General features: G+C 54.6%; 1 protein-coding gene across 1 annotated transcript in view; it reads left to right on the top strand.

The window, feature by feature from the left end:
- The window catches only part of EGFR (epidermal growth factor receptor), a 181,049-nt gene extending 155,485 nt beyond the window's left edge, over positions 1-25,564 (top strand). Inside the window, 10 exon segments of the mRNA XM_031445008.2 lie at positions 2,984-3,169; positions 9,906-10,061; positions 10,719-10,794; positions 14,691-14,837; positions 16,412-16,509; positions 17,880-18,047; positions 18,415-18,462; positions 19,007-19,112; positions 19,766-20,020; positions 20,023-25,564. Coding sequence (XP_031300868.2) covers positions 2,984-3,169; positions 9,906-10,061; positions 10,719-10,794; positions 14,691-14,837; positions 16,412-16,509; positions 17,880-18,047; positions 18,415-18,462; positions 19,007-19,112; positions 19,766-20,020; positions 20,023-20,111 — 1,329 coding nt within the window. The 3' untranslated portion in view covers positions 20,112-25,564.
- The last annotated feature ends 732 nt before the right edge of the window (positions 25,565-26,296 follow it).

Here is a 26,296-nt window from a genome sequence, read left to right as displayed (position 1 = left end):
CAGCCTGAGGCCCCCCTTGCGGCTCCCGATGCCCCCGTGGGGTGGGGGGGGAGCTGCCCCAGAAGCCGGCCCCCCGAGGGCCAGTCTCAACAAGGAGTTGAAAAGCCAGTTAATCCCGGGCCAGGGCAGCCCGTGGGTCTGAGCTCGTGCCTTGAAACACTCACACGCACTGGGAACCGGCTCCCGGGACCCTGACTCTTGTTCCTGAACCCAGGCCAGTGCTGAGGTCCATCCATCCCATCTGGAGCGGCTTAGTTAACTGGTAAAGTTTGTGCAATGCAGAGGCACCTCTCAAGGTGGACAAACGCCTCTTCTGAAGGAGTTTAAAACCCGGTGGAATCTTTTCCCCCAGTTCCTCACGTGAAATAGAGTTGGACTCTCAAGGCCACCGAGCCTCGCGGCTCTCGCGCCTTGTGACTCTGGCCTCTGACCTCAGCCTTGGGACACCCCCCCCCCGCCTTGAGCGTGGGCTCTGCCTGCCGGGCTGCGCGCCCCTCTGGGGAAATACCAGGCATTCTTGCTGGAGGTCACGGTGCACCTTTGAGATTCCAAGATAAATAACTAAGAACAAGGCTCGCTTGGACTCCCGCACACGCTCAACAGGACGCATGACCAGACAGCACCCCCTGATCGTGCCTGGGTTTGGGGGTGCGGAAGGGATGACCTACTTCTGATGCTCAACCAAATTTTAATAGGTTCGGGGACCTGGCAGGGCTCCGGTGGGCCCTGTGTGGCCCGATGCCCACGGCCCGAGCTCTGCTCCCCGATTCCCAGGTCCAGGGCAGCCCCTCACGGCCCCCCAGCTGACGGGCCGCTCAGAAGTTTCCAAATCTCAAGCAGATCTTGAGAAAATCGGAACAGCCCGAGGATTTCTCCTGTGTTATGGTTGTACGGTTTCCCAGACTCAAGCAGAGACATGATCTGGGCTTTTCTGGCAATCGCACGGCCTGTTACTGTTTCCGCAGACTTTTCCAGTTTCAGTTTAGGGCAGGCAAGGGAAAGAGGGTGCGGAACAGGTTGACACACGTTCTCTGTGTGTGTCCTAAGGTCTAGAGCTCTCTGGTGGCCCATCAGCCACCAGAACACCCAGCAAGGCATCACGGGTGAGGGGGGTGAGCCCGGAGGGGCGGAGACCCCGGTGTCAGAAGTGTGATCTCCCTCCAGTTCCCTGGGCCTCAGTTTCCTCTTGAGATGAATAATGGTTTCAGAGGAAACCACTTGCAAGGCTGTTCCAGGCCTAACTTTTTATAAATAGCCCTTCTTGAAGACTCAGGGCTTCCTGAACGCCCATAAATGTTAAATAATTTCAATGATTCCAACGCAGAAGAGGAGAGAGGCCGCCCGCCCACCCGCACTCGGGGAAGCATCCAGACAAGAGACACCAGAGCTGGGGGATTTCTCCTGTGAGAGAGAGAGAGGCAGGGTCTCTGATTGCTTTGAATTTCTGGCTTTGTGGGATTTCAGTGTATTTCAGCTGTGACGTTTCTGAGGTTTCTACGTGCCCAGAGGTGTGTTGGACACCCCAGGAGTGGCCAAAGAAGGGAAGGTCCAGGCCCTTGGACCAGAGTGCTCCCCGCCCGGGCCGAGGCGGCGGGAGCAGGTGTGGGAAGTTGAGGCAGTAAGTAAGCCCCACCTCCCTGCGTCTCACGTGGCACCCGGAGGGGCCCAGGGAGTCAGCTGACAAGTTTGCAGGCAATGCTAAGTCTGCTTACCCGAGGAACTACAAGATGCCAGATCTGGGGTCCATCAGGGAAAGAGAAGGTGGAAGGGCGTCCGTGGGCCGGCAAGGGCCTGAGCAGGAGGACCAGAGAAGCCTGCGGGAGGAGAGGCGGTGCACAGCTTCCCCAGGAACAGCAAGGCCAGGGGAAGGGTTAAGGCCAGAAACAGCATCGTCACATTTGTGATCAGGAGTCTGTCCGTGCGCCCCTCGCCCCCGGCCCCGCCACCTGTCTGCTCTGTCCACACTGTCACCTCCGGGCCCTGTGGTGCCTTTTCCGGGCCCCGGCTGCACCTGCTTCTGCACAGACAGCCCACACCCCAGCCACCCCGCAGCGGTGAGACGGGCCAAGGAGCATCCGCACTTTTCCCCTGGAGACCCGGTGATCCCTTTGGCATCGGCTATAAATTGGCCACCACCCTTTGAATCCTAAGGGGAAAGAGATGGAATTGATGGGTTGAAAGAAAGGATTCCCTAATTCCCAGTTGGACAAAAGAGAGGCCCGGTGGTGTGCGGGGTTGAAGATGGAATCAGTTTCCTCCACCCGAGACTGGCAGGAGGGTCAGAATGACGTCTGTAGTCGTGGGCCTGTGTCAGCCCCTGGGTTTGCAGGGGTGACAGGGGCGGGGGGCGGGTTTTGCCAAGCAGCATGGTTCTCCCATCCCAAGACTGAGGAAGGGGCCACACAGACCACCCTTTCAGACGAATCCTGGCGTCTCTCAGAGTCTGTCATCTCCGTAGATGTTTAATGTCTTCTGTCCATTGCAGAGTTGGAAGCCAGGCCACCGAAAAGGCTTCTCTGCTGCGTGTGGCAGAGGCCCCTGTGGTCCCTCCAGGAGCTGTCACCTTCGCCCCCCACGGCGCCCGGGGCGAGGGTTCCAGAGCTGGTGGGCACCTCGGCATCAGGGTGCAGGGCCAAATGCAAATTCCCACTGGCCCTGCTAGCATTTTTGACCTTGAAGTGGAGTCCTTTGTGAGGATTGTGCAGTGCCCAAACGTGGTTTTCAACCCACACTCTGCCGGTGGCGAGGCTGCCTTGGTCTCTCTGTGAAGCGGCCCCAACATCCACCCAGAGGGTGTCACCCACAGATCACCTGGGAGCCCCGGCGTGCCTGTCCCCTGCACCACGTGCACCTTGTCCTCCACAAGCACACGCTTCCAAACTCAAAATCGCGTTCTGCTGTTTCCCCTGGAAACGATGTGTCTGCCGCCCCGTCGGCCACCGCAGGGAGCCTCTCTGACCCTCTGTCTCCTCTTCTGACGCAGGAAGCCTACGTGATGGCCAGTGTGGACAACCCTCACGTGTGCCGCCTGCTGGGCATCTGCCTCACCTCCACGGTGCAGCTCATCACGCAGCTCATGCCCTTCGGCTGCCTCCTGGACTACGTCCGCGAGCACAAGGACAACATCGGGTCCCAGCATTTGCTCAACTGGTGCGTGCAGATCGCGAAGGTGAGTCGGAGGGGCGCGCGGCAGGTACGGCCTCGAAGCAGGACTCGTCTCCTGGGGTGGCGCGATCATTAGTGACGGCCCCAGAGGAAAGCCCCAAGGGGCAAAATCAACAGTTACGTTCTGCATCCTGGGGTAACCGGGAGTTTGCCAAGAGTGTGTGTGTGTGCGCGCGTGCGCGGACACAGCGTACACTTTCATTTGGGACCAACTGAATTGATTGTCTTTTGCATTAGATCAGTGCCTGTCCCACTGCACACTGAAAATATAATTACTCAGCGACAGTCGCACAATTTTCTTTTTATTGCGTGCCCTCGGTGTGGTGTTAGCATTCTCATTTCCCTGGCTTTCTTTCCGTGGTGATGTGTGGCAAAGGAGGGGGATGTGGCTCTCGCCCTGTTGGGACTTGGCCAGCACACCGGGCTGAGGCTGTCGGGTGACAGAGTGGCAGGGTGGACAGGCAGGTGCTGGCTCTGAGGCTTGATGCGCTGCGGCCCGGGGTGGACAGGTGCTTCTCTGGGGCTCCTTACACGTCCCCCTGTGACAGCCAGATGCAGGGCGAGGGGGGGCCTGAGGGTGCAGACATGGCCCCACCTGTGAGCTGAGGACAGGACCACAGCAACGAGCTGGGTATTAGCTGCTCATACGGACATTCTTCGTCTCAGACCTCTCCCTCTGGACCCCAGCGCTGCATCCATTATTTGCAACCCAACTTGCTAAATTCTGTTTCCTTCTGGCAGCGTGTATATTTCACTCAGGTGAACGTAAGGAATCTGTGGGCACCCCCGTCAGCTCCCTCGGGCACCGGGGCTGGTGGGGGATGCTGAGGGGGCGTGTGGGCGCCAGGGAGGCGGAGGCCACTGGTCGTGCCCCTCACCCCAGGTTGGTAGCGTGACTCGCCCTGCAGAATTACTCCCGAGCCCGCTCTGGACAGCCCCCAGCAGAAGTGGCAGGTGACTCGTAAGACAAACAGACACGTCTTTTGGGTGTCTCTTCGCCCGGGGCCGCCCAGGACACCCCAGGATGGGCTCCTCTGGGTGAGGCAGGGTCCCCTCCCAGAACTGAGGCTCTCTGCCAGGCTGGCCAGGCGGCAGGCTGCCTCCCAGGATAACAGACAGCCCAGCGCTGCTCTGGTGCCGGCCGGGGTCCATTTCTCCCGGCGCCCAGGGACTGGGGATGTGCCTTCTCAGATCCCCGCCTGTCACCTGGTCACAGAACCAAGCAGTTACGTGCCATTGTGAAATGCTGGTCCTGGTGGAGCCCATGTGCCCCAGACACCGCGGTGACATGATTCTCTGCATGATTGTCTCGGTTTCCTGGGGCTGCCACCAAAATTTGCCACAAGCCTAGTGGCTCCCACAACAGGTCAGGAGTCAGAAGTCAGGGTGTCAGAAGGGCCAGCGCCCCCCGAAGACTCCAGGGGAGACTCCTGCCTCCCTTCCCATTCCTGATGGTCTACGCGTTCCCTGGCTTTGGCTGCATCTCTCCCATCTCTGCTTCTGTCTCCCCGTGGCCTCCTTGCCCATGTCTGAGTCCTCATCACCTTCTCTCTTGAAAGACACTAGCCACCCCCTACATCCAGGATAATTTCATCTGAAGATCTTTAACTAATTAGATCTAAACCCTATGTCTGAATAAGGTCACGTTCTGGGGTTCTGGATAGACGTGAAAATTGGGGGGACTCTGTGCCGCCCCGTACAGTGGCTGATTTCAGTGGGGAGGTAGTTCGCCCTGCGTAGGCTTCCCTGAACGTAGAATCATTCCTGGAGGTCTCCTCTGAGCCCAGAAGTTCTCCCTGAGTCTCTCCCCTGATTATCTGAGGCAGAAGGGTCACCGACAGTGGCTTTCCATGTGAGGGACACATAGCCATGGCAAGTTGTGCCCAATACAGAACTGGGTGGATGGTGTCGTGGATTCAGATCGCACTTCTGGCTTTTGTTAGGTGGTCTCTCTGCCCCTCGTCTTCGTGGCTGAAGGTGGGGCTCTGCCGTCTGTCCGCCTGACCCCACTCAGGACCTTGAGAAGCACCTGCCTCGGGCCCCGGTGCCCACCCGATGTTCATTCCTTGGTTTTTCCCCCATATGTGCCTGACCACAAGTCTCTGCATAATTGGAACTTTCTGTGACCCTCAAAAATCAGTCTTCCACAATGTGAGCTAAAAACAAAAACAGATCTGGCAGTGCCCGCTTGCAGGACTAATTCAGCTCTGCCCGGGGTCCCGGTCAGGTGTGAGTTTTCCAAAGTGCCTGAGCTGCGTTTCCTAGGCTTGAAAGTTTTCTAGAATAGTTCTCTGTATAATATGACTCACAATTTTAATCTGCTGTTTAAATCCACTGCTCTGCCTGTGGGACTTTGGATTTACCTTCAACTGAAGTGAGCGTTCAGAGAGATGATGTGAGATCCTTGGTGAGATGTGAAGGTGGCCAGGATGGGGCAGGAGAGGCCCTGAGGAACAATCCACAGTTCAGTCTATAACATAAAATTTAATAAGGATGGACTTCAAAAACCATTCAGTTCAAGAGATCTGGTTTTCAAATACACAGGCTACTGGGTTTGGTCCAAATTCATTTGGCAAACCCCAGGTGTTTGCACTGCTCACAGTTATTCGAGCTCTCGGGGCACATGAGCAGCTGAGGGAAGACACATCCAGGGGAGGGGAGGGCGTGGCCACGCCCCGTGATGTCACAGGACATCCCGGCCACTTGGGGCTGGTTCCAGGTGCCATGTCATGGATCCCATGTTGGCAAATTGCAACGTGGTCTCTCGATGGACGAGCAAGGGTGGGAGAGAATGAAGTTTATGCTGGAGGAGGGGCTGTCATCAGTCAGCCTCGCTCGGCCATCGGGAGGGAGACTCTGACTGCTCTGTGCAGCTTCAAGTGCACAACCTCCCATCCGGGCCCAGGAGCCTGGCCCTCAGCCCCAGGGCTGCCCCCCAGCCCCAGCTTCCCTGTGCTCCAGATCAAGGCTCCTAACCGTGAGACAGAAGGGGAAGGTGAGGCCTGGGGTGTTTCGGAAACTTGCCACGGTCTCAGGCTAGCAGGGAGCAAAATCGGGATCTGAGTCCGGGCATCCTTGCTCCCAGGCCTGTGCTCTCTGCCCGCACTTGACCTGGGTCAGAGGAGGACCTGCAGGCCCGAGAGCCCAGCCGTGCTGGTGCCCCACGGCCTCTGGGTGGGACAGGGCGGTCTCACTCGTTCCTGCCTCTTCTGAGGGCAGGCATTCGGTGGGGGGGAGGCCAGGCTTTCCTGCAGTCTCCCGAGCCCCCCTGCCTACCCTCCTCCCCTACTTTCTGCCTTTGCATCCTCACCAAGTCAACGGTCCTCTGGCTTCTGCACTTGGTGGCTGAAAACTAGACCAGAAATGCGGCTCACTCCTGCCCCTCAGTCCGGGCTCCGCCCCAGCGTTGCCTGGGAAGATAGTCCACACGTGTCAAGCCCACCCCAGGCCTTTCTTCTTCCGAGGATGCTGTTCCAGGAAAGTCTTCCAAGCCCAGCATGCACCCAGGACCCAGGAGTGGCTCATCAAATCCCTTTTTAACCTCAGTGTTGCAACACCCACCCCGGCTCTCAGATCCTAACCAACAAAACAAATCCATTCCGCTAAATCAAAGTGAGGCTCTCCGAGCAGATTCGGGGAAATGAGTTTCCCAGAGGCCCCGCGAGGCTCACACGGGTATTCCTTCCTGTGGGTGTCTGTTTGGATTCCGAGAGCTCGTGAGCCACGTCAGGGCCCTTATCTTTGGTGCCTGGTTAAAATATAACCCTACTGGGCCCAGAGCTGGCCTTTCAAGCTGCCTCTGTAATGCGGGGCAGAGCCCAGTGAAGGAAATTTTATCAAAGTTCAGAGGAGTCGAAATCTCGCCCCCGAGTTACCTCTGATGGAATCCCCTCTGCGGATTAGCTGTGTGCTCCGGAGTATGGAAAGTGCACTTAGCGCCCTTTTCCCAGCCTCCCCTGACGACTGGTGTTCTGAGAAAATGTCATGATTTATTGCAGTCACTCTGGTCCTTTAAAGACCTGAGCGGTGGGGGGAAGTGGGGCAGAAGTGTGCGGTGCCATCTGTTAGAGGTGACAAGGCGGTAGGAGGTCCTGCTTTGCTGGGAAGTGTCTCCTCAGCACGGCTTCCCTCCCCCTCCCCACACTCCATCCCTAAATAACAGTTCCTAATTTGGAAGTGGTATTCCAGGGGGACACCTGCTAGCTCCCTCCAGAGTGGACAGGAGCCCCTCAGGCTTATGTCCCGGCACCTGAGACAGTTTAGGAAAGGGAACATTTAAGTCAAACAACAGGGGGGCAGGTATCACTCAGTGGTGGAGTGTGTGCTCAGCATGCGTCAGGTCCTGGGTTCCATCCCCAATCCCCCCATCAAAAATAAACAAATAGGCCTAATCCGGCCCCCCCCCAAGAAAAAAACATACATCAAACAACATCTTAAACATTCAAGAGCTTTCTAGATAATACAAGCGGGCATTTTCATTTTTTCCCCAAGAAAAGAAAAACGAAATGGTGCAGAAAAACGTGTTACAGCTTAGTTGTGACAGCAACCTGGATCTGGGCAAGAGACCAAGAAACACTGGGAGGGTTGGAGAACTGAGGTTTATTAGGCCAGCAGGACCAGAGTAGCTAACACTTAAAGCTCTGGACCCCCTTTGTAGGTTTACACAGGCCTTTTATATGCTGCCAGTTTTACACTTTGCAACATCATATGCAAATAAAGTACAGCAGAAGTTGACCAACCAGGAACAAGCTTTGTAGAAATGGACCAATCAGGAGGGAGAGAAATAACCAATCAGGAGTGAGCCCCATGCAAATGAGGCACTACAAGTTGACCAATCAGAAGTTAGGGAAGTGGACCAATCAGAAGTAAGAGTAATACCCAATCAGGAGTGACGGAAATAACCAGTCAGAAGTGAGCTCAGGGAACCAATAGAATTTTAGGGGCAAGTAAGCCGTTTCAGAGGCAAAAAGTGAGAGAGAGCGGCTGGGACAGGGAACTGGATGGTGCGGGCAGGAGAGCAGTGGCCCTGCCTGGGGGTCCTGCCTGTCTTTTTATGGGGCTTCCTGCCTCAATTCAAGGCCTCAAAAATTGACTAATCCCTGGTAGTTCCTTTATAAGATCCTGTTTCCCTATGATGGCTAGTTTGGGGCTCTAGGAAGAAAATTTGTCAAGTTCCCTACAATACGACAAGTTCATTAATATCTTTTACCTAAATATCTGTGCATAAGGAAGCAAAGAACTTGCCAGAAAACGTGGGATCTGTTCTTATCTGCACATGCTCCCTGTGTTTGCACTAAAGTGGAGCTGCAGACGGCTGCAGACGAAGGCAGAGCTGTTTGAACCGGTCCGTTCCCATTCCGTGCACTTTAGTGAGCATTTCTGTGATGCTCGCTCTGCTGGAGAGTTCGGGAGTGTCCTGGAAAGGGGGCCCACCCTCCTGGCTGGAGCGAGGAAGCGACCGTTGTGAGCAGGTGCAGAGAATGTGGTACTGACAACACGGCGTGTGCAGAACTGGACCCTCCTCTCCTCCTGCCCGCGGGTCTGGCCCTGCCCACAGGTGAGGGCTGCCACACTCAAGCCAGAAGGTTAGGGCTCCCGGAGGACCCCAGGGAGCTTGGCTCACCGAGAACAGGCATCAAGCCAGGAGTGGGGGTGGGAGGTCACCCCCGCCTGTCCGGGGAGGAGGGGCAGGTGACAAAGATGCCAAGAAGGCTGTGGACAAGGGCTGGAGTTGAGGGGTCACGCGGTCAGCCTTGCAGAATCAACCAACCACGGATCAAACATATTTTGGGAGCAGAAAAATTCCAGAAAGCTCCAAAAAAACAAAGCTGGGCACGGGCAACTGTTTACGTAGCGCTGACATGGTGTTGACAGCCATGCACGTCGTGTTAGGTGTCACAAGTCATCTAGAGATGACTTTAAATACGCAAGAGGGTGTGTGAAGGTTTCTACAAATTCCATGCTGTTTTATATAAAGGACTTGAACTTCTGCACCTTTGGGTGGGAAGGGGAGGGGGCCCGGGAACTGACCTCACGGGTACCAAGGGACAACTGCACGTCGGAGAATTCACGACGTGTCGCGGGCACTGTGCTGGCTGCTTCTCCAATATTCTTTCTTCCTCTTGCAGCCTTGATTCTAACTACAGCAGAATCGGGGAGGGGTGGGGAGTGGCACTTTGTAAAGCAAATTCGATATCCACATGACTTCAAATAAAAAGAGAGAGAAAATAAAACAGGACAGAACCTTCCCTGGTACTGAATCCAATGAGATAGTCCAGGTAGGTGTGGAAGATGGGGCTCCCAGCCCTGAGGCCGGGGAGGGCGGCGCCCCAGAGGCGCTGGTGCAAGGAAGGCGAGGCCGGGCGGTGGCACGTGGTCCAGAGCCAGGTCTCAGCCCGGCCTCTTCCACTGGCTTCATCTGAGTTTGAAACCTGAGTAACTGGACCGAGATAAGTTAGTAAGTCGGCAGCTAGTGATGCTTCATGACTCCACCTTTTCATCCGTGGAGCAGAGTCACTGTCGTCTCAAGGTGCAACTTGCTGTGTCCGTCAAGGGACGTCCCAGAGCGGTCCAGCGCCTTCCCGGCGGGGAGGGGCTCCAAGGCTGCTGCGCAGGCGACCCTGAGCCCTGCACGGGGCTCCCGCGGTGACTCGCCCCGCCCGCCGCTCGATCCCCGCCCGCGCTCCCCCGGGCCCCGCCAAGCACCGCGCGCCCTCACTGCGCGGGCCCCTGCCTTTCAGGGCATGAACTACCTGGAAGACCGGCGCTTGGTGCACCGGGACCTGGCGGCCAGGAACGTACTGGTGAAGACCCCGCAGCACGTCAAGATCACGGACTTCGGGCTGGCCAAGCTGCTCGGCGCCGAGGAGAAGGAGTACCACGCGGAAGGGGGCAAAGTAAGGAGCCAGCGGGGGTCGGGGTGGGGCAGGCCCGCCGAGCGGGGTCGCTCTCGGGACGACCTGGGTGAGGGCACAGCGGCTGCCACCCACCCCCGGGTCCAGCCAGGCCCTTCGGGCAGCCCAGCCAGAGCTGCCTGGGGAGCCAGGTTTGCTGGGAAAGTGAACAAGGTCTTCCCAACACATCGAGAAGCCAAAGGCAGTGGTGACGATTCCAGCTGCATCTCTTGGTGACCATGTGCCACGGTTACGGGCCTTGAGAGCAGCACAGAGAGCCCCCGAGTTGTCCCCGGAGCTCCCAAGGGGCATGAGCTCTCCCCTGTGGGTTCTCCGGGGGGGGCTCTCCCTGAAGTGAGGGGCGCCAGCCTCCTCTTGGGCCTTCCAGACTCGCCGGGTCAGCTGCCCCCCTTCAGTTTCGCTCAGACACCCACAAACACAGGGCCCGGCCGGGGCCCCCCAGATCTGGGGCCGAACGGACCTGCTCTCTGCCCGACTGAACGCTCTCCTCCCGCTGGGCAGGAGCCCTGGGGCCGGGGGTCGGGGTTGGGGTGGCCCTGGATTTGCCACTGGTAATTTGCCCCAGTGTGATGTATTGTCTTTTCAACAGAGAGAAGCTAAAAAGTTGTCTTATTACTGTTTCTCTCTCGCCATCCCCAGGTGCCCATCAAGTGGATGGCTTTGGAATCGATTTTGCACCGAATTTACACCCACCAGAGTGACGTCTGGAGCTACGGTGAGTCGAGCCCCTGAGGCTGGTGGATGGGGCCAAGGCTCCGTTGGCTCGTGCTGTGGCCGGTTTTACAGGGCCCGCTCCATCACCGCGGGCAGTGACCATCAGTGGCACCGTCACCACTGCCTTGTCTGTTCTCCTAGAAAATGGGAGAGAGGAAACTGGGGCTGACTGCCGTGCCGAATGTCACTGGAGGTGTCAGTGAGCTTGTTAGGAGAGAGGGCGATGGGAGCGATGGAGCTTGCACTGAGGCACTGCCTGGACCCGCGACATCAAACCCATCGTGACCTCTTGGCTTGAGTGTGAAGTGAAGGAAAGGCAGATGACAAGCGAGAAGTGTGGCTTTATGGGTGACTGATAACCCCGTGGCTGTTGGTTCGTGTGCTGTGTGCAGCCTGTGTGTCACAGAGGGCTTGGCAGGGATGCGCTGTGAGGCCGCATCTGCGGGAAAATACAGGAGAGGGCCAGCTCACAGGGACCTGATTCTCTTTGTCCCTCCATGTCCCCCCCGCCCCAGCCCTGTGCTCCCGCCCCTTAAGGGCTCTCTCCTCAAACACGCCTTTCATGTTCTGGCCTCCGAGCCTGCAGGGGGCTCACCTTTCGGGAAAGCGGCCCCAGCACATCCACTGACCGCGTGCCAGGCGCTGCCCGCTGTGTTGCCACCATCGGTCCCCCCATGCCACCCCAAATATGCAGAAAGCTTGCCAAACACCTGATCCGCGTTAATCTGTGGATTAACAGCCTGTCCCAGCTTTTAAGTCAATGGAGGAGAAGCAGGGAGTCACCCCACCCCCATAAAAATGTGCAGTTGAAAGGAATTTCCAGGAGGAATTTGGTCAGGTCACAAAAGCAAAGTCACTCAGGATAGTGTCCGTTTAGCGCTTTTTTTTCCAAAGCATTATTCACTTCCCATATGCATTTTAAAAAAATTTGTGGATCTTTGTCTCTTCTGCTAGAATGTAAGCTTTACAAAGATGCAGACTTTAGTGAATGAGTAAATGAATTTGTGTATATACGTGGGAGTGAGCTGAGCTGCCTGCAGTTAACAACATAGATCAGGAGATAAAGCTACTCCAGTACCTCCTTATTTTCGGTCATTTGCAAGATCTATCTCCTCCCCCCAAGGGAGGGAAAGAAATGCCGTGTTTCCCACTGGAGGTCCTGCCCCGAGCCGTCTCCATGGTCACCACACCAGCCCAAGCCGCCCCCTCCCTCGGTGACACCAAGCAGGGACCCCTCCTGGGCGTTCTCTCAGCTTGCTGTGCACTCCGATCTGCTCTCCATTTTCAAACTAGATCAGACTGTCACTTTGCTGCTTAACACCTTCTTCGGTTTTCCACCTGTGTTCCGCCTGAAACCTGAACTCCTCACCGTGATCAGGAGGACCAGGGATGGTCTGGCCTCCCCACATCCCCACCGCCTGGCTGCGTCCCCCCGCCTTGTCCTGTGTGCCCACTCGCAGTCCACACTTCGTCCATGTTTGTCCAGTAAATGGAACTGTCAGACTCAGCGACTTAAACCCCTTCGAATGATTACCGCCGGCGTCAGAAAGTCAGCATCACCAGGAGCGTGTGTGTTTTTCATCTCAGTGGAAATTGTGCCATCCTTGGTTACGTAATAGAGGAGAACAAATCTGACTCTGTATTACATCTGCTCTTTTAGCTTTAACCCTGTGCCCTGTTTTCTAGGCTCAGACTTGCCAGCTCTGCACCTTTTGTAAAAGAATGTTGCCTTTAGCCTGAAATGTACAGGAGAGCCTGTTCTTGGGGCTCTGACCTGTAAGGATGTCAGCTCTTCTGCACTTATATAAAGACAACAAGTTGTAGAATAGAAAGTAACCTTTGTTTTGTGGGAGGTTTGCAGGGGCATCATGACCTGACCCACCTGCACAGCTGCAAGAACAAAGGATTCCTGCAGCAAGAAATTTGCAACAACCAACCATGCCCCCACCCCTGGCTTTTTTTATATAAAAGGAGCCTGTATTCTGACTGGAGCAGGATGGTTCTCTAAGACCTCAGTCTGCCATCCTCTCGGTCTGCCGGCTTTCCGAAAAAAGTCGCTCTTCCTTGCCCAGCACCTCGTCTCCTGATTTACTGGCCTGTCATGGGGCGAGCAGAACCAGCTTGGACTCGGTAACAGTTATAATCTGCCCTCCCTGGCAGCACCCCGGAATTGTTAACAATGTGAAGCTGAACTTTTAGTTTAAAAAACATATCCTGTTACTCCGCTCCCTGGTTTCCACTCAAGGAAAAATATTTTAGACAATGAGGGGATCCCTGTGTCCCACTTAAGAGCTGAAAAGAGAGAATTCACATCACCTCCCAGTCCCGCTCACAACCCTCAACCAGGTACACACACGGCCTTTTTCCACCTTTTGTTCCAAAACCTGAAAAGCTTGCCTTCCCGCAGGAAGTCATTATGCATCCTTAAATGGAATGTTTAAGCCTAGCTCGATGAGAATTCGTTGACTTCATAGGTCGGGAAATGAGATTTTCATTCTTTCAAGTCCGTATTGACTGTGTGGTGGGAAGGACGGAAGAATTAATTTTCTTGTCCCCGGACCACTGCTTTTCTTCATTTTCCGACCTTGCACTCTGCATATTAATTTGGGTCACTCTGTTTTGCAATGGCCTCTGGAAAACCCATGCAGGTCTGTGATGATAAATATTAAGAGGCTAGCTCTAAAGAAACTGGGTCGCTAAACCAATTGGAGTTCGGGGAGCCCCCGGGTTCCTGCATCTGATCCCTCCCTGCGCAGTCTGAGGACCCGGCTCCGGCCCTCTGTGGTCATCGCTAGTGGCACCCAGGGCTCCTTTGCTGTCCAGGTGGGGACACACTCCCCGTGGCATGTGTGTTTCTGGACCAGAGAATTCGATCGAGGTAGGCGTGGAGATGGAAAGACCCTCAGAACTTAAGGACAGTCTGAAAAAAACACCAGTTCTCAAATTACTACCGCTTTGATTTTTTTTAATCATGATGATTGGTTTTGAAATTAACAGTATGGGGGGTTTATATTTATTAAAAGGAACACAGGGGTTTTTTAATCTCCAATTGTTTAAAAAATTGTTAACCTTTAAAAACCCAGTTTCTAACGTAGCTAGTAGGTCATTTGGAGCAGATGTCTGAGTGTGTAACCCTGCTCCACAGACCAGGATCCGTGTGTCACCAGAGTGGTGGTGGTGTCTGGGCTGTTACTGTTGAAGTTTACCGTTTTCTGGCCACTTGCTGTTTATCTGGCCTTGTCTGAGTGTGACAGCAACTTGAATCCTGTCCAGAGACCAAGCGACACTCGGAGGGTTGGAGAACTCAGGCTTATTACGCCGGCGGGCCCAGAGGAGTTAACACTCCAAGCTCTGGACCCGGTCTGTGGGTTTACACAGGCATTTATAGGGTTTTAGGTTTTGATTAAGTCCTCATCGTATGCAAATGAGGTGTTAGAAATGGACCAATCAGGAGCGAGCTTTGGGGAACCAGTGGAATTTTAGGGGTAAATGCAAATTAGGTGTTAGAAATAGACCAATCAGGAGTGAGCTTTCAGGAACCCATGGAATTTTAGGGGTAAGTTTCGTTTTCCCAGAAGCAAGCCATTGTACAGAAGCACAAAAGCGGGAAGGCAGTGGCCCTGCCTGGGAGGTCTTGCTGGTCCCTTTGTGGGTTTTGCCCCTTCGTGAGCGTTTCAGTCATGCTGTCTTGTTTGAGGCTCACAGCCAGCCTCTGAGATACAGATGCTGTCATTATCCCACTTTACAGAGAGGTAAACTGAGGTGTTCAGCCGTTGAGCACAGTGCCCAAGGCCACAGAAACGTTGGCTTTTCAACATTAGAAAGAGCGTGTCAACACTGATGACTAAGACGAGGCGCCATGATTGTCATTGACTCACAGGCGTCTTCCCCTTACAGGAGTCACCGTCTGGGAGCTGATGACCTTCGGGTCCAAGCCATATGACGGCATCCCGGCCAGTGAGATCTCCACCGTCCTGGAGAAAGGGGAGCGCCTCCCGCAGCCGCCCATCTGCACCATCGACGTGTACATGATCATGGTCAAGTGTGAGTGGCCGCGCACCCCACCCACCCCCCTGCACGATAGCCAGACCACCCGGGCCTCCCCTCCCCGAGGACACGCTGTGCGTCTGTGGCCAGGCACACCCTCAGTGCCCTCCCACACTGGCTCACTGAGCGCTGCGAGCTGACTTTTGCCCACTATGGCGACAAGCAATTGAAATCAAAGTCCTCTAGGGGAGGGGGGGACAGCTCAAGTGGTGGAGCGCGTGGGACCCTTGGCGTGCACCAGGTCCCGGGTTCAATCCCCAGCACCTCCACTGAAAAAGAAATTAAATAAACCTACTTACCTCCCCCCAAATAAAATAAAATAAAAATATTTGAGAACAGTGCCTTTAAAAAGAAAAAAATATCCTTCATGCACCATGACACCAAAATATTCTCCCGCTGAGCTGCTCAGTGGAAAAAGCAGCCCCACACTTTGGAATCTGTTACCCGAGCATTTTGGAATCTGTTACCCAAGAGACCGAGTGTTTTCAAATGCCTAACAATGAGGAACCACGTGAGGTTTACAGAATCAGCGCTTCTGCTTTGGCTTAAACCTTCAACGGCGGGTGGATTTAGGTGCGGTCTCCCGCAGTGCAGCAAGTAAACGTTTTCATCCACACAAGAGCGTGTGGCTCGATTGTGATGCCACAGGGTCATCGGATCGCCAGTTCCGTGGGCTCGAAGGTGCCATGACACGTGTGACGGGCATTCGCCCAAGAAGGCAGCACAGGGAGCGGATGGGGCCAAGTTCGTGTAAATAGTGAGCCTTTCTGAACTTGAGAGCACAGAGATCTTCGGTTTTAACGTCCTTGCTTTGGGTTGAGGAAGCAGGGGTCCTGCGAGGTGACACGCTCGGTCTGAAGTCACAAAGCTCTCTGGCCTAAACTGGCTTGACATCCTGCGGATAGAAGATAAAGACGGACCCCCCAGATTGTGAGGGTTTCCAGGTGACAGCTGTTCCTCCAGAGTGTTTAGTCCAGACTTGGGTCATTGTGCCACCACACGCATTGGCACAACCGAGAGACGCAGCCTCCCCCGGGAGGGCACCGAGCGCCCCCCGGGCGCACCTGTCATGGCCAAGCACGTACCACAACGAAAGCAGCAGGGTGTGGCGCCCCCAAACCCCGAGGTTCCTAAAGAAAACTCCCTAAATTTCCCTAAGCTGGGTCTGCTTTCCAGCTGACCGGGCTGCCGAGTGAACACGGGTGAGGCTGAATGTCAAGTGTGGACGGTGACTGAGTCCGGACGCCCTACCGCCGCGACAGTTCACAGCCAGCGATGCGTGTCATGTCATTAGGCTTCTGGGTCACTTACGGTGATGCCACCAGGATGCTGGCCCCCGGAAGAGGAGGCGTAGAAAATGAGAGCATTTTCTTGCCATTTTGACTCAAATATATTGTGGTCTTTAAACAGTGGTCAGTGCTAGTTTGCCAGGGCTGAAAAGTCTGTCACAGAGAATTGGTCCCTTCCTCGTTTATTTGTCTAAAGGAATCTCACCCTAAATGCTTTCCTTCCGTGACGCCATCCTTATCATTTCTCTCAGGGTGCTAACTGTGCTGTGCTTTTCTCCCCAGGCTGGATGATCGATGCTGACAGTCGCCCGAAGTTCCGTGAGCTGATCATCGAGTTCACCAAGATGGCGCGGGACCCCCAGCGCTACCTTGTCATCCAGGTGCCAGTTCACAGTCTGCACCCCGCCCCCCCTGCCCAGGGAGATCCCTCTCGTGAGCATCGCGTGTCGCTCTGCTCCGTCCTGTGCCGTCCCCCGGTCACACCTTTGGTCTCAGTGCACCTGGGTTAGGGCACAAACTCAGTGGGGCTCTTCCTGGGGCCCCCCGTCTGAGCCCGGCACACTCCACACCCGGCTCCCCATCATCTTCGTGGTCCAGTTGGCCAAAGCCTTATCTTAGTCTCATGAAGGAACGGGGCTCAGGACCACATTAGGTTAACCAAACCAAGCCCACAGGGCTGTTTTAATGATTCAGTGAAATAATGTATGCAAATCATTTGAAAGTTTGGCTCAGCAATTCCTGGATGTGTGTGTTGCCGGGGGGGGGAGGGTCCCCACACCACCGAGCCATCAGTTCTGCGACACCAGCCGGGTGTCCTGCAAGCCAGCCCAGTGTGACACTGTCTACCTGGAAGTGGCGTCAGACCCCACGGTCCTCCAAGCCACGCCCCTCTCCCAAATTCAGGTGCCAGTCCCAGGTCCAGGCTGTGACCCGGGCTTCTGACCGACTGGCAGAAGCTTCCGTTAATTTGCTAGAGTGGCTCTCAGAACTCAGAGGAACATTTCACTCACTAGATCACTGGCTTATGAAAGGATGTAACTCAGGAACAGCCAGATGGAAGAGGTGCCCGGGGCAAGGTGTGGGGGAAGGGCATGCGCTCCCCAAATCTCCACGGGTGCACCACCCGAGAAGCTCCCTGAACCCCATCCTTTCGGGTTTCATGGTGGCTTCATTATTGCATCAGCATGATCAAGTCATTGGCCACGGGTAAGAGCTCTGGCCCCCAGTCTCCCTCCCCTCGCTGGAGGTCAGGAGTAGACCTGGAGGCGCTCGCCCTCTGATCACGTGGTTGGCTCTCCTGGCCACCAGCCCCCACCTTTAAAAAATCTCCTCATAAGAGACACCATTCTGCATTCATCGTGTAGGAAATTCCGAGGGTCTGGGAGCTCTGTCGGGAACAGGGGCGAAAATCGAGCGTGTGTGTCTTACTGTCCACCGCGGCGTCACCGCCCTGACGGCAGAGCACACGCTCAATGGATGCTCCAACTTCGGGCTCTCCTTTTACCCCCTGAGCTGTTTGCACTTCCTTCGGGGGCTTTTGGACATCGGGGAATTTTCAGCATGTTCACTGCAGGATGGGGAGAAGGGAGGATGAGCTGCCCTTCTGAGAACAGGGGGCGGGGTTGGAGGGGTAATTAGAATTAAATCTGCAAACACACAGCACCTGCTGGCGCCAGGCCCACCCCAGTAGCCGGCAGGTGGACCGGCAGCTCTAGGGGCCCTTCTGATGGTCTCAAAATCTGTGTGCCAGGGGGACGAGAGGATGCATTTGCCAAGCCCTACGGACTCCAACTTCTACCGTGCCCTGATGGACGAAGAGGACATGGACGATGTGGTGGACGCGGACGAGTACCTCGTCCCCCAACAGGGCTTCTTCCACAGCCCCGCCACCTCCCGGACGCCCCTGCTCAGCTCTCTGGTAACAGCGCCCCTCTTCCCCAAGCTCTGTCTGCTGCTTCGAACAGACTGAGTCTTAAAAGCAAATGCTACCCGTCCAGTGGAACTCAGACAAAAGTACATTTTAACCTGATGGTAAAGCCAGAGTCAGAATGAATCGATTAAGCGTGTTAATTATTTGATTCCCCTGGTACGCACTAGATTGTAATCCTTTTAGGTCCCCTAAGGGGTAGAATGAAATAGAGCGAAACAGGTTTTTTTTTAAGCTAATGAATCAAGATGAAAAAGAGCACCTTTAAATGCACCTGCTCCCTGAGGCCCAGCTCCTGGTTTCAGGGGCCGTGGGTGCGTGCCCGGGTGCGCCGTGAATAGCTGTGATTCTTTTTCAGAGCGCCACCAGCAACACCCCCACCGTGGCCTGCGTGGATAGAAACGGGGTAGGTATGGACACCTATAAACCGGAGTTAAGTCACCGCTCTGTACCGTGGCTCGGTTAGACATTACAAACCACCCACCTTAACCCAGATCATCTTGAATTTCCTCCCTGTACTGTTCCCTCTCTTGACCTCTGGCACTTAAGCATCCCTTGTCGAAGTGCGATTCAGAATGTGGTTCAGGGACCAGCAGTGCCAGCATCACCCCACACCTGCATCTCCGGGGTGGGGCCACCTCCCAGGGGACGGTGACACCCACGTGGGAAGCCTCCATTAGACCCACGCTTACCAGCACAGAGGCCCCTGGCCACTTGTGGCTACTGAAAATTCACTTGTCATTAAGTAAAATAAAATTTAAAATGCAGCCCCCTCCGCGGGCCCCAGCGTGGGCCCCCGCTGCGGGTGATGTCGTTAGAAATGCAGATTCTCAGGCCCTCCCCCAGACCTGCTGAATCAGGAGCTGTGCTTTAGCAAGCTCTCAGGTGATGCTTAAACGTGCTGAAGGGAGCGGCGCCAGCTAGAGTAACCTCGCCTGCTCCCTTCCCAGCAGAGCTATCCCCTCAAAGAAGACAGCTTCTTGCAACGGTACAGCTCAGACCCCACCGGCACCCTGACCGAGGACAGCCTCGATGACACCTTCCTCCCGGCGCCTGGTGAGTGTCTTCTCCTCAGCCTCCCCCGGCCAGCGCCAGCCGGCCTGCGCATCCCTGGCTGGCTGCCTCCTCCAGGCTGGTCCCCGGGTGGGGCCCGCGGCCCGCGTGCGGACGCAAGGACGGGAGGGAGGCCAGAAGCAGAGAGAACGACTGAGCGTGCACACGGGTCCCCGTCGGGCTCGAGTCACATCCAGGTTGTTTTCAGAGTCAGTCTGCAGACTTTCTAGGATGTGAAGCAGACAGCAAGGATGCACAAGAGCCAGCGTGTGAGACAGAGAGTGTGCGTGTGCGTGTGTGTGTATGTGACAGATCTGACCCCGTTCGTCTCCTGCCTCCAGTCTTGGCCTGTAAACGTGTCCCTCATGTAAGTTCTGTCCCCGGACTGTCCCTGCCTGCTCGCGCACACCCACATCCCGAGGCTGTGCTCTGAGAACTTTCAGTGAGCAGAGGACAGACGTGCCCGTTGTTTTGAGAAGGACAGGAAGGAACACCCTTTATTCCAGCAAGAGAGTCTCCCCAGGCATCCCTGCCCTCTGTCATCTGTCGCCTCATTGAGGAGTGTTCGCAGGGCGCAGGATGAGCCGGGGCAGGGGGTGGGGGGTCCTGCTCGGGATGCGCTTTGCCGATCACCCCTGCTTGCTTTTCCCTTTCAGAGTACGTGAACCAGTTTATCCCCAAAAGGCCTGCGGGCTCTGTCCAGAACCCCGTGTACCACAATCAGCCTCTGCACCCGGCGCCTGGAAGAGACCCCCACTACCAGAACTCGCACAGCAACGCCGTGGACAATCCCGAGTATCTCAACACCGCCCACCCCGCCTGCGTCAACGGCGCCCTCTCCGGCCCTGCCCTCTGGGCGCAGAAAGGCACCCCCCAGATCAGCCTGGACAACCCCGACTACCAGCAGGCCTTCTCGCCAACGCCATCCTTGAGGGCCCTGCAGCTGGGGATGCAAAGTACCTAAGGGCAGCGCCAGCCAGCAGGGACCTCACTGGGGCGTGACCGCAGGGGGACGGTGGCACCCTAAAAATTCCACTCCCTTCAGCCCCCGGGACCAAGCCAAGGCAGCTTCGCGGTCCTGACAGCCATGCCCACCTTAACTCTTGGACCCACGGTTTGGTCCTGTCTTTCAACCAAGAAGTGCCCCCGGCTCAGACGCACTTTGCACAGTTCCAGGGCCATTCCTTCGTCTCCAGACTGTGAGGCGTCCGGAAAGGGCGTCGCCCACTTGGGCAGAAGTTCGCCTTTGATTTTGCTTGCAGTGGGCTCCTGTGGCACCGAGCTGACCCAGACCCAACTGTGACCGAGAAGCAAGGGCCAGGCTTCGGGCTGCCACGGGCTTCCGTTGGCTCCGCTGGGACCCTTCCACCGCAGGACAGTTGAGAAACCAGCCAGTCTTCCGTGTCCTCAGCTGGCCCGATGGGTCCCATATCGAATCACGGCAGGTGTAAGAGGATAAGCCACTTTGATCCTTTCCTGGGCCAGGAAGAAACAGAGGGGATAGAATTCTTTCTCAGACTTTCTTTTATACGAATGTCCCTGTGGTACTTCCCCTCCGCTGGTTGACCAGTGTTCTCTGACTCTGAGTCTTAGACTGACCTGTTTATTTTCCATTCCATTGTTTTGGAACTCAGTCCGCTCTTCCCATCGGCGACAACAGTAACCAAGATCGGCTCATATTTGATTCAGCAGCGTTCAGACCAACAGCCCTTCGATGAGACGGAATGAGAGTGCCCCAAATCTGAGCCTCCGAGGAATTCCATCAAGTCCTTTGGGGCTCCGGGGACAGGTGTATCTCAGGAAACTGCAGAAACGAGGCTGTTCTTGAAAAATATTTTAGCATCCCCTCCTCCCCCAAAAATCAGTTTAGTTTCTTCATGGAAAATTATTTTCCTTTTATTTTACTATAAGGGTTTTTGTTTTGTTTTGTTTTGTTTTTACTCGAACGGTACGTTGCGCCTCACGGGGACGCTGCGCCCAAAGCCCCTCCTCACCCTTGGTGATGAAACGGTCCAGGCTCCGGGCAGGGATGCGGGAACCCCTGGCCCTCCGCGCTGCTGGCGCATTTTACAGGTGCAGCGCAGACACCGCGATGTCTTAAATGGAACCCAGGTGGTAAATAGGAAACTTGACTTTGACATTGGTGATAAGGCCTTCAGAACACTTGCAGGTATGTGGGCAGAAAAAAACCATTTTCCCTTAAAATAACTCTCTGCAATTAAAGGACCCTCTGTACTTAGGACACTAACTTTTTCTCACCTGTGTCCCTGCACCCCGATCGTGAACACGGTTCTTTGTAGACAGTGTTGTAAACGCTCCTAGTCAATGTACCTTAGCCAGACCATCTTTTCAGTCTGTGGTTGTGCTCCGCCACACACACACACACACGATCTTCCTTTAGCCTTTTGATTATTTATTGACTCAGACGGATCAGGGCCCCACAGTTTTGTCACCAAAGTATCTAATTTTGTCCCAATGGAAATGGAGACTGTATTCAACTCAATTCCATCATATGGTGTTCTGAGTACCTTTTAACATCTCAGCAGCCTGGCATAGGTCCTCCTAAAGATTAAAAAAAAGCAAATAAAACATAGTCCCTGATTCCATGAAGTTCACAATTTGGTAAAGAAAACTGGCTCATAAATATGAACCTTAAAATAATATAACAGATGCCAGGCAAGACGTGACAGCCCCGAGCAGGGAGGGATGGGGGACCAGGAGGCCGTCACGGGGTTGGGCAGAGAGACCCCCAGGCCCTCAGCCACCGGGCAGGTGGGAAGTGCCTTCTGAGCAGAGGGAGCCCAGCCCCAGAAGCACCTGCCCGAGGACCCCCTAGGGAAGCAGGCCCCCAGGCCCCGCTGCCCTTCATGCCAGTCCCCCACGGGGCATCCGGAGAGGACTCCTGAAAAGGCAAAACGCCATTTGTAAGAATCTGGCATTTTCGGCCCTTGGCCGTAAACCACCTTCATCATTTCTTCACGTGAGAGCAGAACTACCGAAGCCAGGTCTTCAGCCCTGAGAAGCAGGGTGCTGGTAGCGACGTGCTGCTCCAGCTCAGCAGCAAAATCCTAGTCTTTGTAAATCTGAAATGTTTTACTAGAACGTAATAAACCAACAAGAACGGCCCACGCTTTCCCTCCTTTGTACAGGTTTCCCACATAAAATCTTAATTGCTAAATTCATTTTGAAGATTGTGTTCCCCCAAGATGTTCTCACTGTATCCAGGGGGTGCAGAGGGCCAGATTTCAAAGTTCACACTCCTGTCCTTGGTTCCTCCTAGTTGACACCCAGTCCCTGAGGCCCCACAGAGAGTCTGTGAGCTGTTCCCCCCTCCGCCGGCTCCTGGAACCTCTCCCCATGGCCCCAGCCCCAGACCTGGCCTTTGAAGACAGATCGGGGTGGGAAGCTAACATTTACAGCTGACCCTTGAACAACACAGGTTTGAACAGCGCAGGTCCACTGACACGTGGATGCTCTCAGCAGTGAACACGGCACCACTGTGAGACCCACCCGTTGGTTGAATCTCCAGATAAAGAGTCAGAGGCTGACTATGAGGTCACAGGGGGAGCCCCCTGCTCGGAGGGGCAGCGCCCCAGACCCTGAGTTGTCCAGGGGCCAGCTGTGCAATGGGCCTGTTACACATCTTCTTATAGAATCATCATCTCTACAAAAATAGTCCCGTCATCTCAGAACCCAGAATTTGCCGAGGCCAGGTTGTCCCTGATTTGATGACCAGGAGCACAGTGGGGGCGGCAGGTTGAACCCCAGGTGATGACAAGGCTCAGGGATTTGGCGAAAGTTCCTAATGGTGAGCTTTCACCCCTTCCCCACGCAAACTGCAAACATCTGAACCCTGCCTGGCAGGAGGGCAAAGGCGGTGGCTCTCAGACTTGCTGCCCTTGGGAATCTCCTGGGTCCCAACCGAAAAGAGGCTGATTGACTTTGTCTTGGGTGCAGCCCCCGCCGAGGGGCTTCTCAGAGCTCCCGAGGGGTGGTTCTGACCAGCACCAAAGTTGGGGGTAGGGGACAGCCGGGGAGTGGGACGAGGCTGCTGGGGTATATGACTCGGGGTTCTGTCCTTCGCAGCCCACTAGGGCCACCTGCTCAACTTAAAAAGGAGTGGGGTCTCCTCAGACCAGTTCAATCAGAATCCCAGGGGCTCCCCATGCCGTCCTAATGGGCAGCCTGGGTTGAGACCCCCATCGCAAATGTCGCCTTCCGTGGTACAGGCCTGAGCGTCTACACCGCGCTCCCGAGTCAGGGCAGAGTCTGTGTGTGGAAGTGAGTCCCAGAGGCAGGGCCAGAGCGATGCGCCTTGAGACTTGGCCGTTAGTGGCCATTCCCAAACCCTCTGGGTCCTTGTCACCAGCAGCTAACGCATCCTGAATGGTGGCCCATACCCTAGTCTGAGCCTCTGTGAAGCCCTGAACAGGTTCATTTTCTAAGAAGTAAGAAAAATCAATCTTCTGCCCCAGAGAATGGCTGCTCACCCCAAGTGACCGCTGTTGAAATGGCCCTGAAGATCTGCTCTGCATCCTCTCCTGCGATGCGCACGCTGTTCCTGTCACAACACGACGATCTGTTTGTTCCCTGGCCGGGGCTGTCACACCTTCCCGCATAAAGACCCCTGCCCCTCTGACCAGTCCCACCAGCCACATCAGGGCCACACGCTTCTGTACTCTTACAGACACATTCAGGCAGGATTTTTAAATGTTAAGTCTATTTTTGTACATTTTTGAGCACTGAACTTTGTAAGGTCTATTTTTTAGGAAGACGCGTTTTTCTACTAAAAGAAACAGTTTACCTTAGGCTGCAGGCGCATCGAAATTCGAAAGTGACATTTCTGCTTAAAGAGATTTAGTTGCTGCGAGAGAAAACCCTCTTCTCTCTCAGAAAAGCCACAGCGTCTTTGCAGAGCTAAGCCAGGGCATCGTCCTGGTCAAGAGGAGAATCATTTTTATAGATTTATCAGGTGAGAAAAAGCTGGAAAGCACATTGAGTCTTGGTCTGAAGCACGTTCTGTTGACTCGAGGGCGATTCAGCAGAAAAGAGTTGCTCTCTTTGTGGCCGAAAGGCAAATCCAGCTGCGTGGTACCCCATCATCTGCCAAAATGACCCTGTAACTGACAGACATGGTGACGTAACTCTTTGTCGGTTTATATACACCCATCTGACTTTGATGTGAGCTATTTTATTTTTATGTCTATACTTGATGTGCATTGACAAATAGATTAGAAACAGCCACAAACCCTAATAATGTTTTAGCACGTTTAACGAACCACCCCCAACGGTCTTCCAACCTCAGCGTGACCTCCCTAAGGGATGCTGTTCTCAACCCCAGCTGCACGGCGAAATCACAGGGGCGCTTTTGAAAATCCTGCGGCCCTCTCGTGCCCCAGGGCAGTGAAACCCAGGATGTACACTTTGTAAAGGTCCTAAAGTCATGCTGATGTACAGCCAGGGCGGAGAACCACCAGCCTAGGGGCGGCCGCAGGTGTGGGGGTTGCAGGCCAGCTCTGCAGGGGTAAGGACCTCAGGATTGAGAGGACTCTAAGCACAAAGACCGCAGCATCCATCATGAGCATTAAGAACCCGGGTGCACGGGGAGGCTCCATGCACGTGCCCAGGCGCCGGAGGGGAGCAACCCATGAAAAGCAAAGGAAATACAGAGCAGACAACTCTGTCCCGTGTCCTCTGTTAAAGGGGCACCGGTGCCAAGCGTTCCTGCCGCTTGTGCAAGCAGCTCGCTGCCCGCCCTGAAGGGCAGCTCCGTTGCCCGGGAAGAAAGCAAACCCGGACTCACCAGTGCATCACAAAGAGAGGCGGCCAGAAGGAGCTGGATGGGGGTTATAAACACAGGAGTCCAACAAGAGAATTCTTGCTTTAAGAAACACGTTTTATATTTTTTGTATACATTGTATCTGGGGGGAAAACTGAAGCAATTAGCATGATTTTCTTTTCCACATGGAAATGCAGACACAAACTGCCCTCCGAGGTTGCAAATTCCTCCTGTCTGTCTGAAATGCCAGCGGAAATGCTAAGACTGCCCACCCGGTCACCTGGCGGATCAAACTATACATTTTTAGGTGCATTTACTTATTTTTTTATTAAAGAAGCCCTTTTGACTTAATTTGGCTACAGAGTAATCTTACCTGTATCATGTAAACCCTTGGAAATAAAGATGGATGTGTGACAAGCAATTAGCCACAGGCAGCAATAAGTTCCTTCTGAAACAAGCGACAGCTTTCTATCGATGGTACGTTTCAACGGTATAAAGGTTTGCTATGACGAAAGCAATATTTGTACAAATGGAAAGCAAGATTCTCTTTTATCTGGTTTACACTGTTGATCAAAAACATGTTGATTGTATATGGGGTATTAAAAAAAATAGATGTATATTATTCATTGTTCTTTATTCTTAAGGACCTTATAAAAATTTGTATTCTTGTTAACAACGCAGTGTTGGTATTCATTATTGATCTTATCCGACCTACGGTGGATCATCTTTCCTGGTAATTTTTTAAAGTTAATTAATAAACTGTATTTTCAGAGCAGCTTTAGTTTGCAAAACTGCAAGATGCAGGAGAAATTATGGAGAGTGACCTATGCCCCCTGCCCCCCGAGTCTCCCCAACTCCTGCCACCACCCACCCCGGGAATGATGAACTTCAGTGAGAGGGGGGTCCTCTCAATGCCGTCTTCCCAGGTTCCATCCTGGTCTCTCCCCCTTCATGGAGCCAAGAGGGAATTCCTGGGTGGAGATTATTCTATAGCAAGCGAGGTTTGGTTTCCTGAGAGTGACAAAGCAAACAGAAGTTCTGTTGAGATTCTGCTCAGTCCTAAACTCTGAGTTCATGAACCAGCTGCTCGGCTCCCACCATCAGCCCGCGGCGCGTGGCCGGCCGGTGCCCTTAGGGACCGTGTTTGGTCCCAGCACCCGTATTGTGACTCGCCCAGCCAGGAAACCACTGGTGCTGAGCAAAGTCGTTCTGCTGAGATGCAGATCAAAGTTTGGCCTTGCACTCCCTGCACAGCTGAGTGAGTAAGAATTTTCTCCTTTGAACTGGCCTTGAGGGTGAGACTTATGGGGTTTAAATTCACCCCCAGCAACTGGGAAAGAGCGAACTTCTGATGGAGCCCGGGCCACACACTGAGGAGGAGGAACCAGCTTCCAGACCCGAGGGGGAG

The sequence above is a fragment of the Camelus dromedarius genome, chromosome 35, assembly GCF_036321535.1.
Source record: "Camelus dromedarius isolate mCamDro1 chromosome 35, mCamDro1.pat, whole genome shotgun sequence".
Lineage (NCBI taxonomy): Eukaryota > Metazoa > Chordata > Mammalia > Artiodactyla > Camelidae > Camelus > Camelus dromedarius.
Note: the sequence above shows the minus strand (reverse complement) of the source record. Positions and strands in the feature narration are given on the sequence as shown.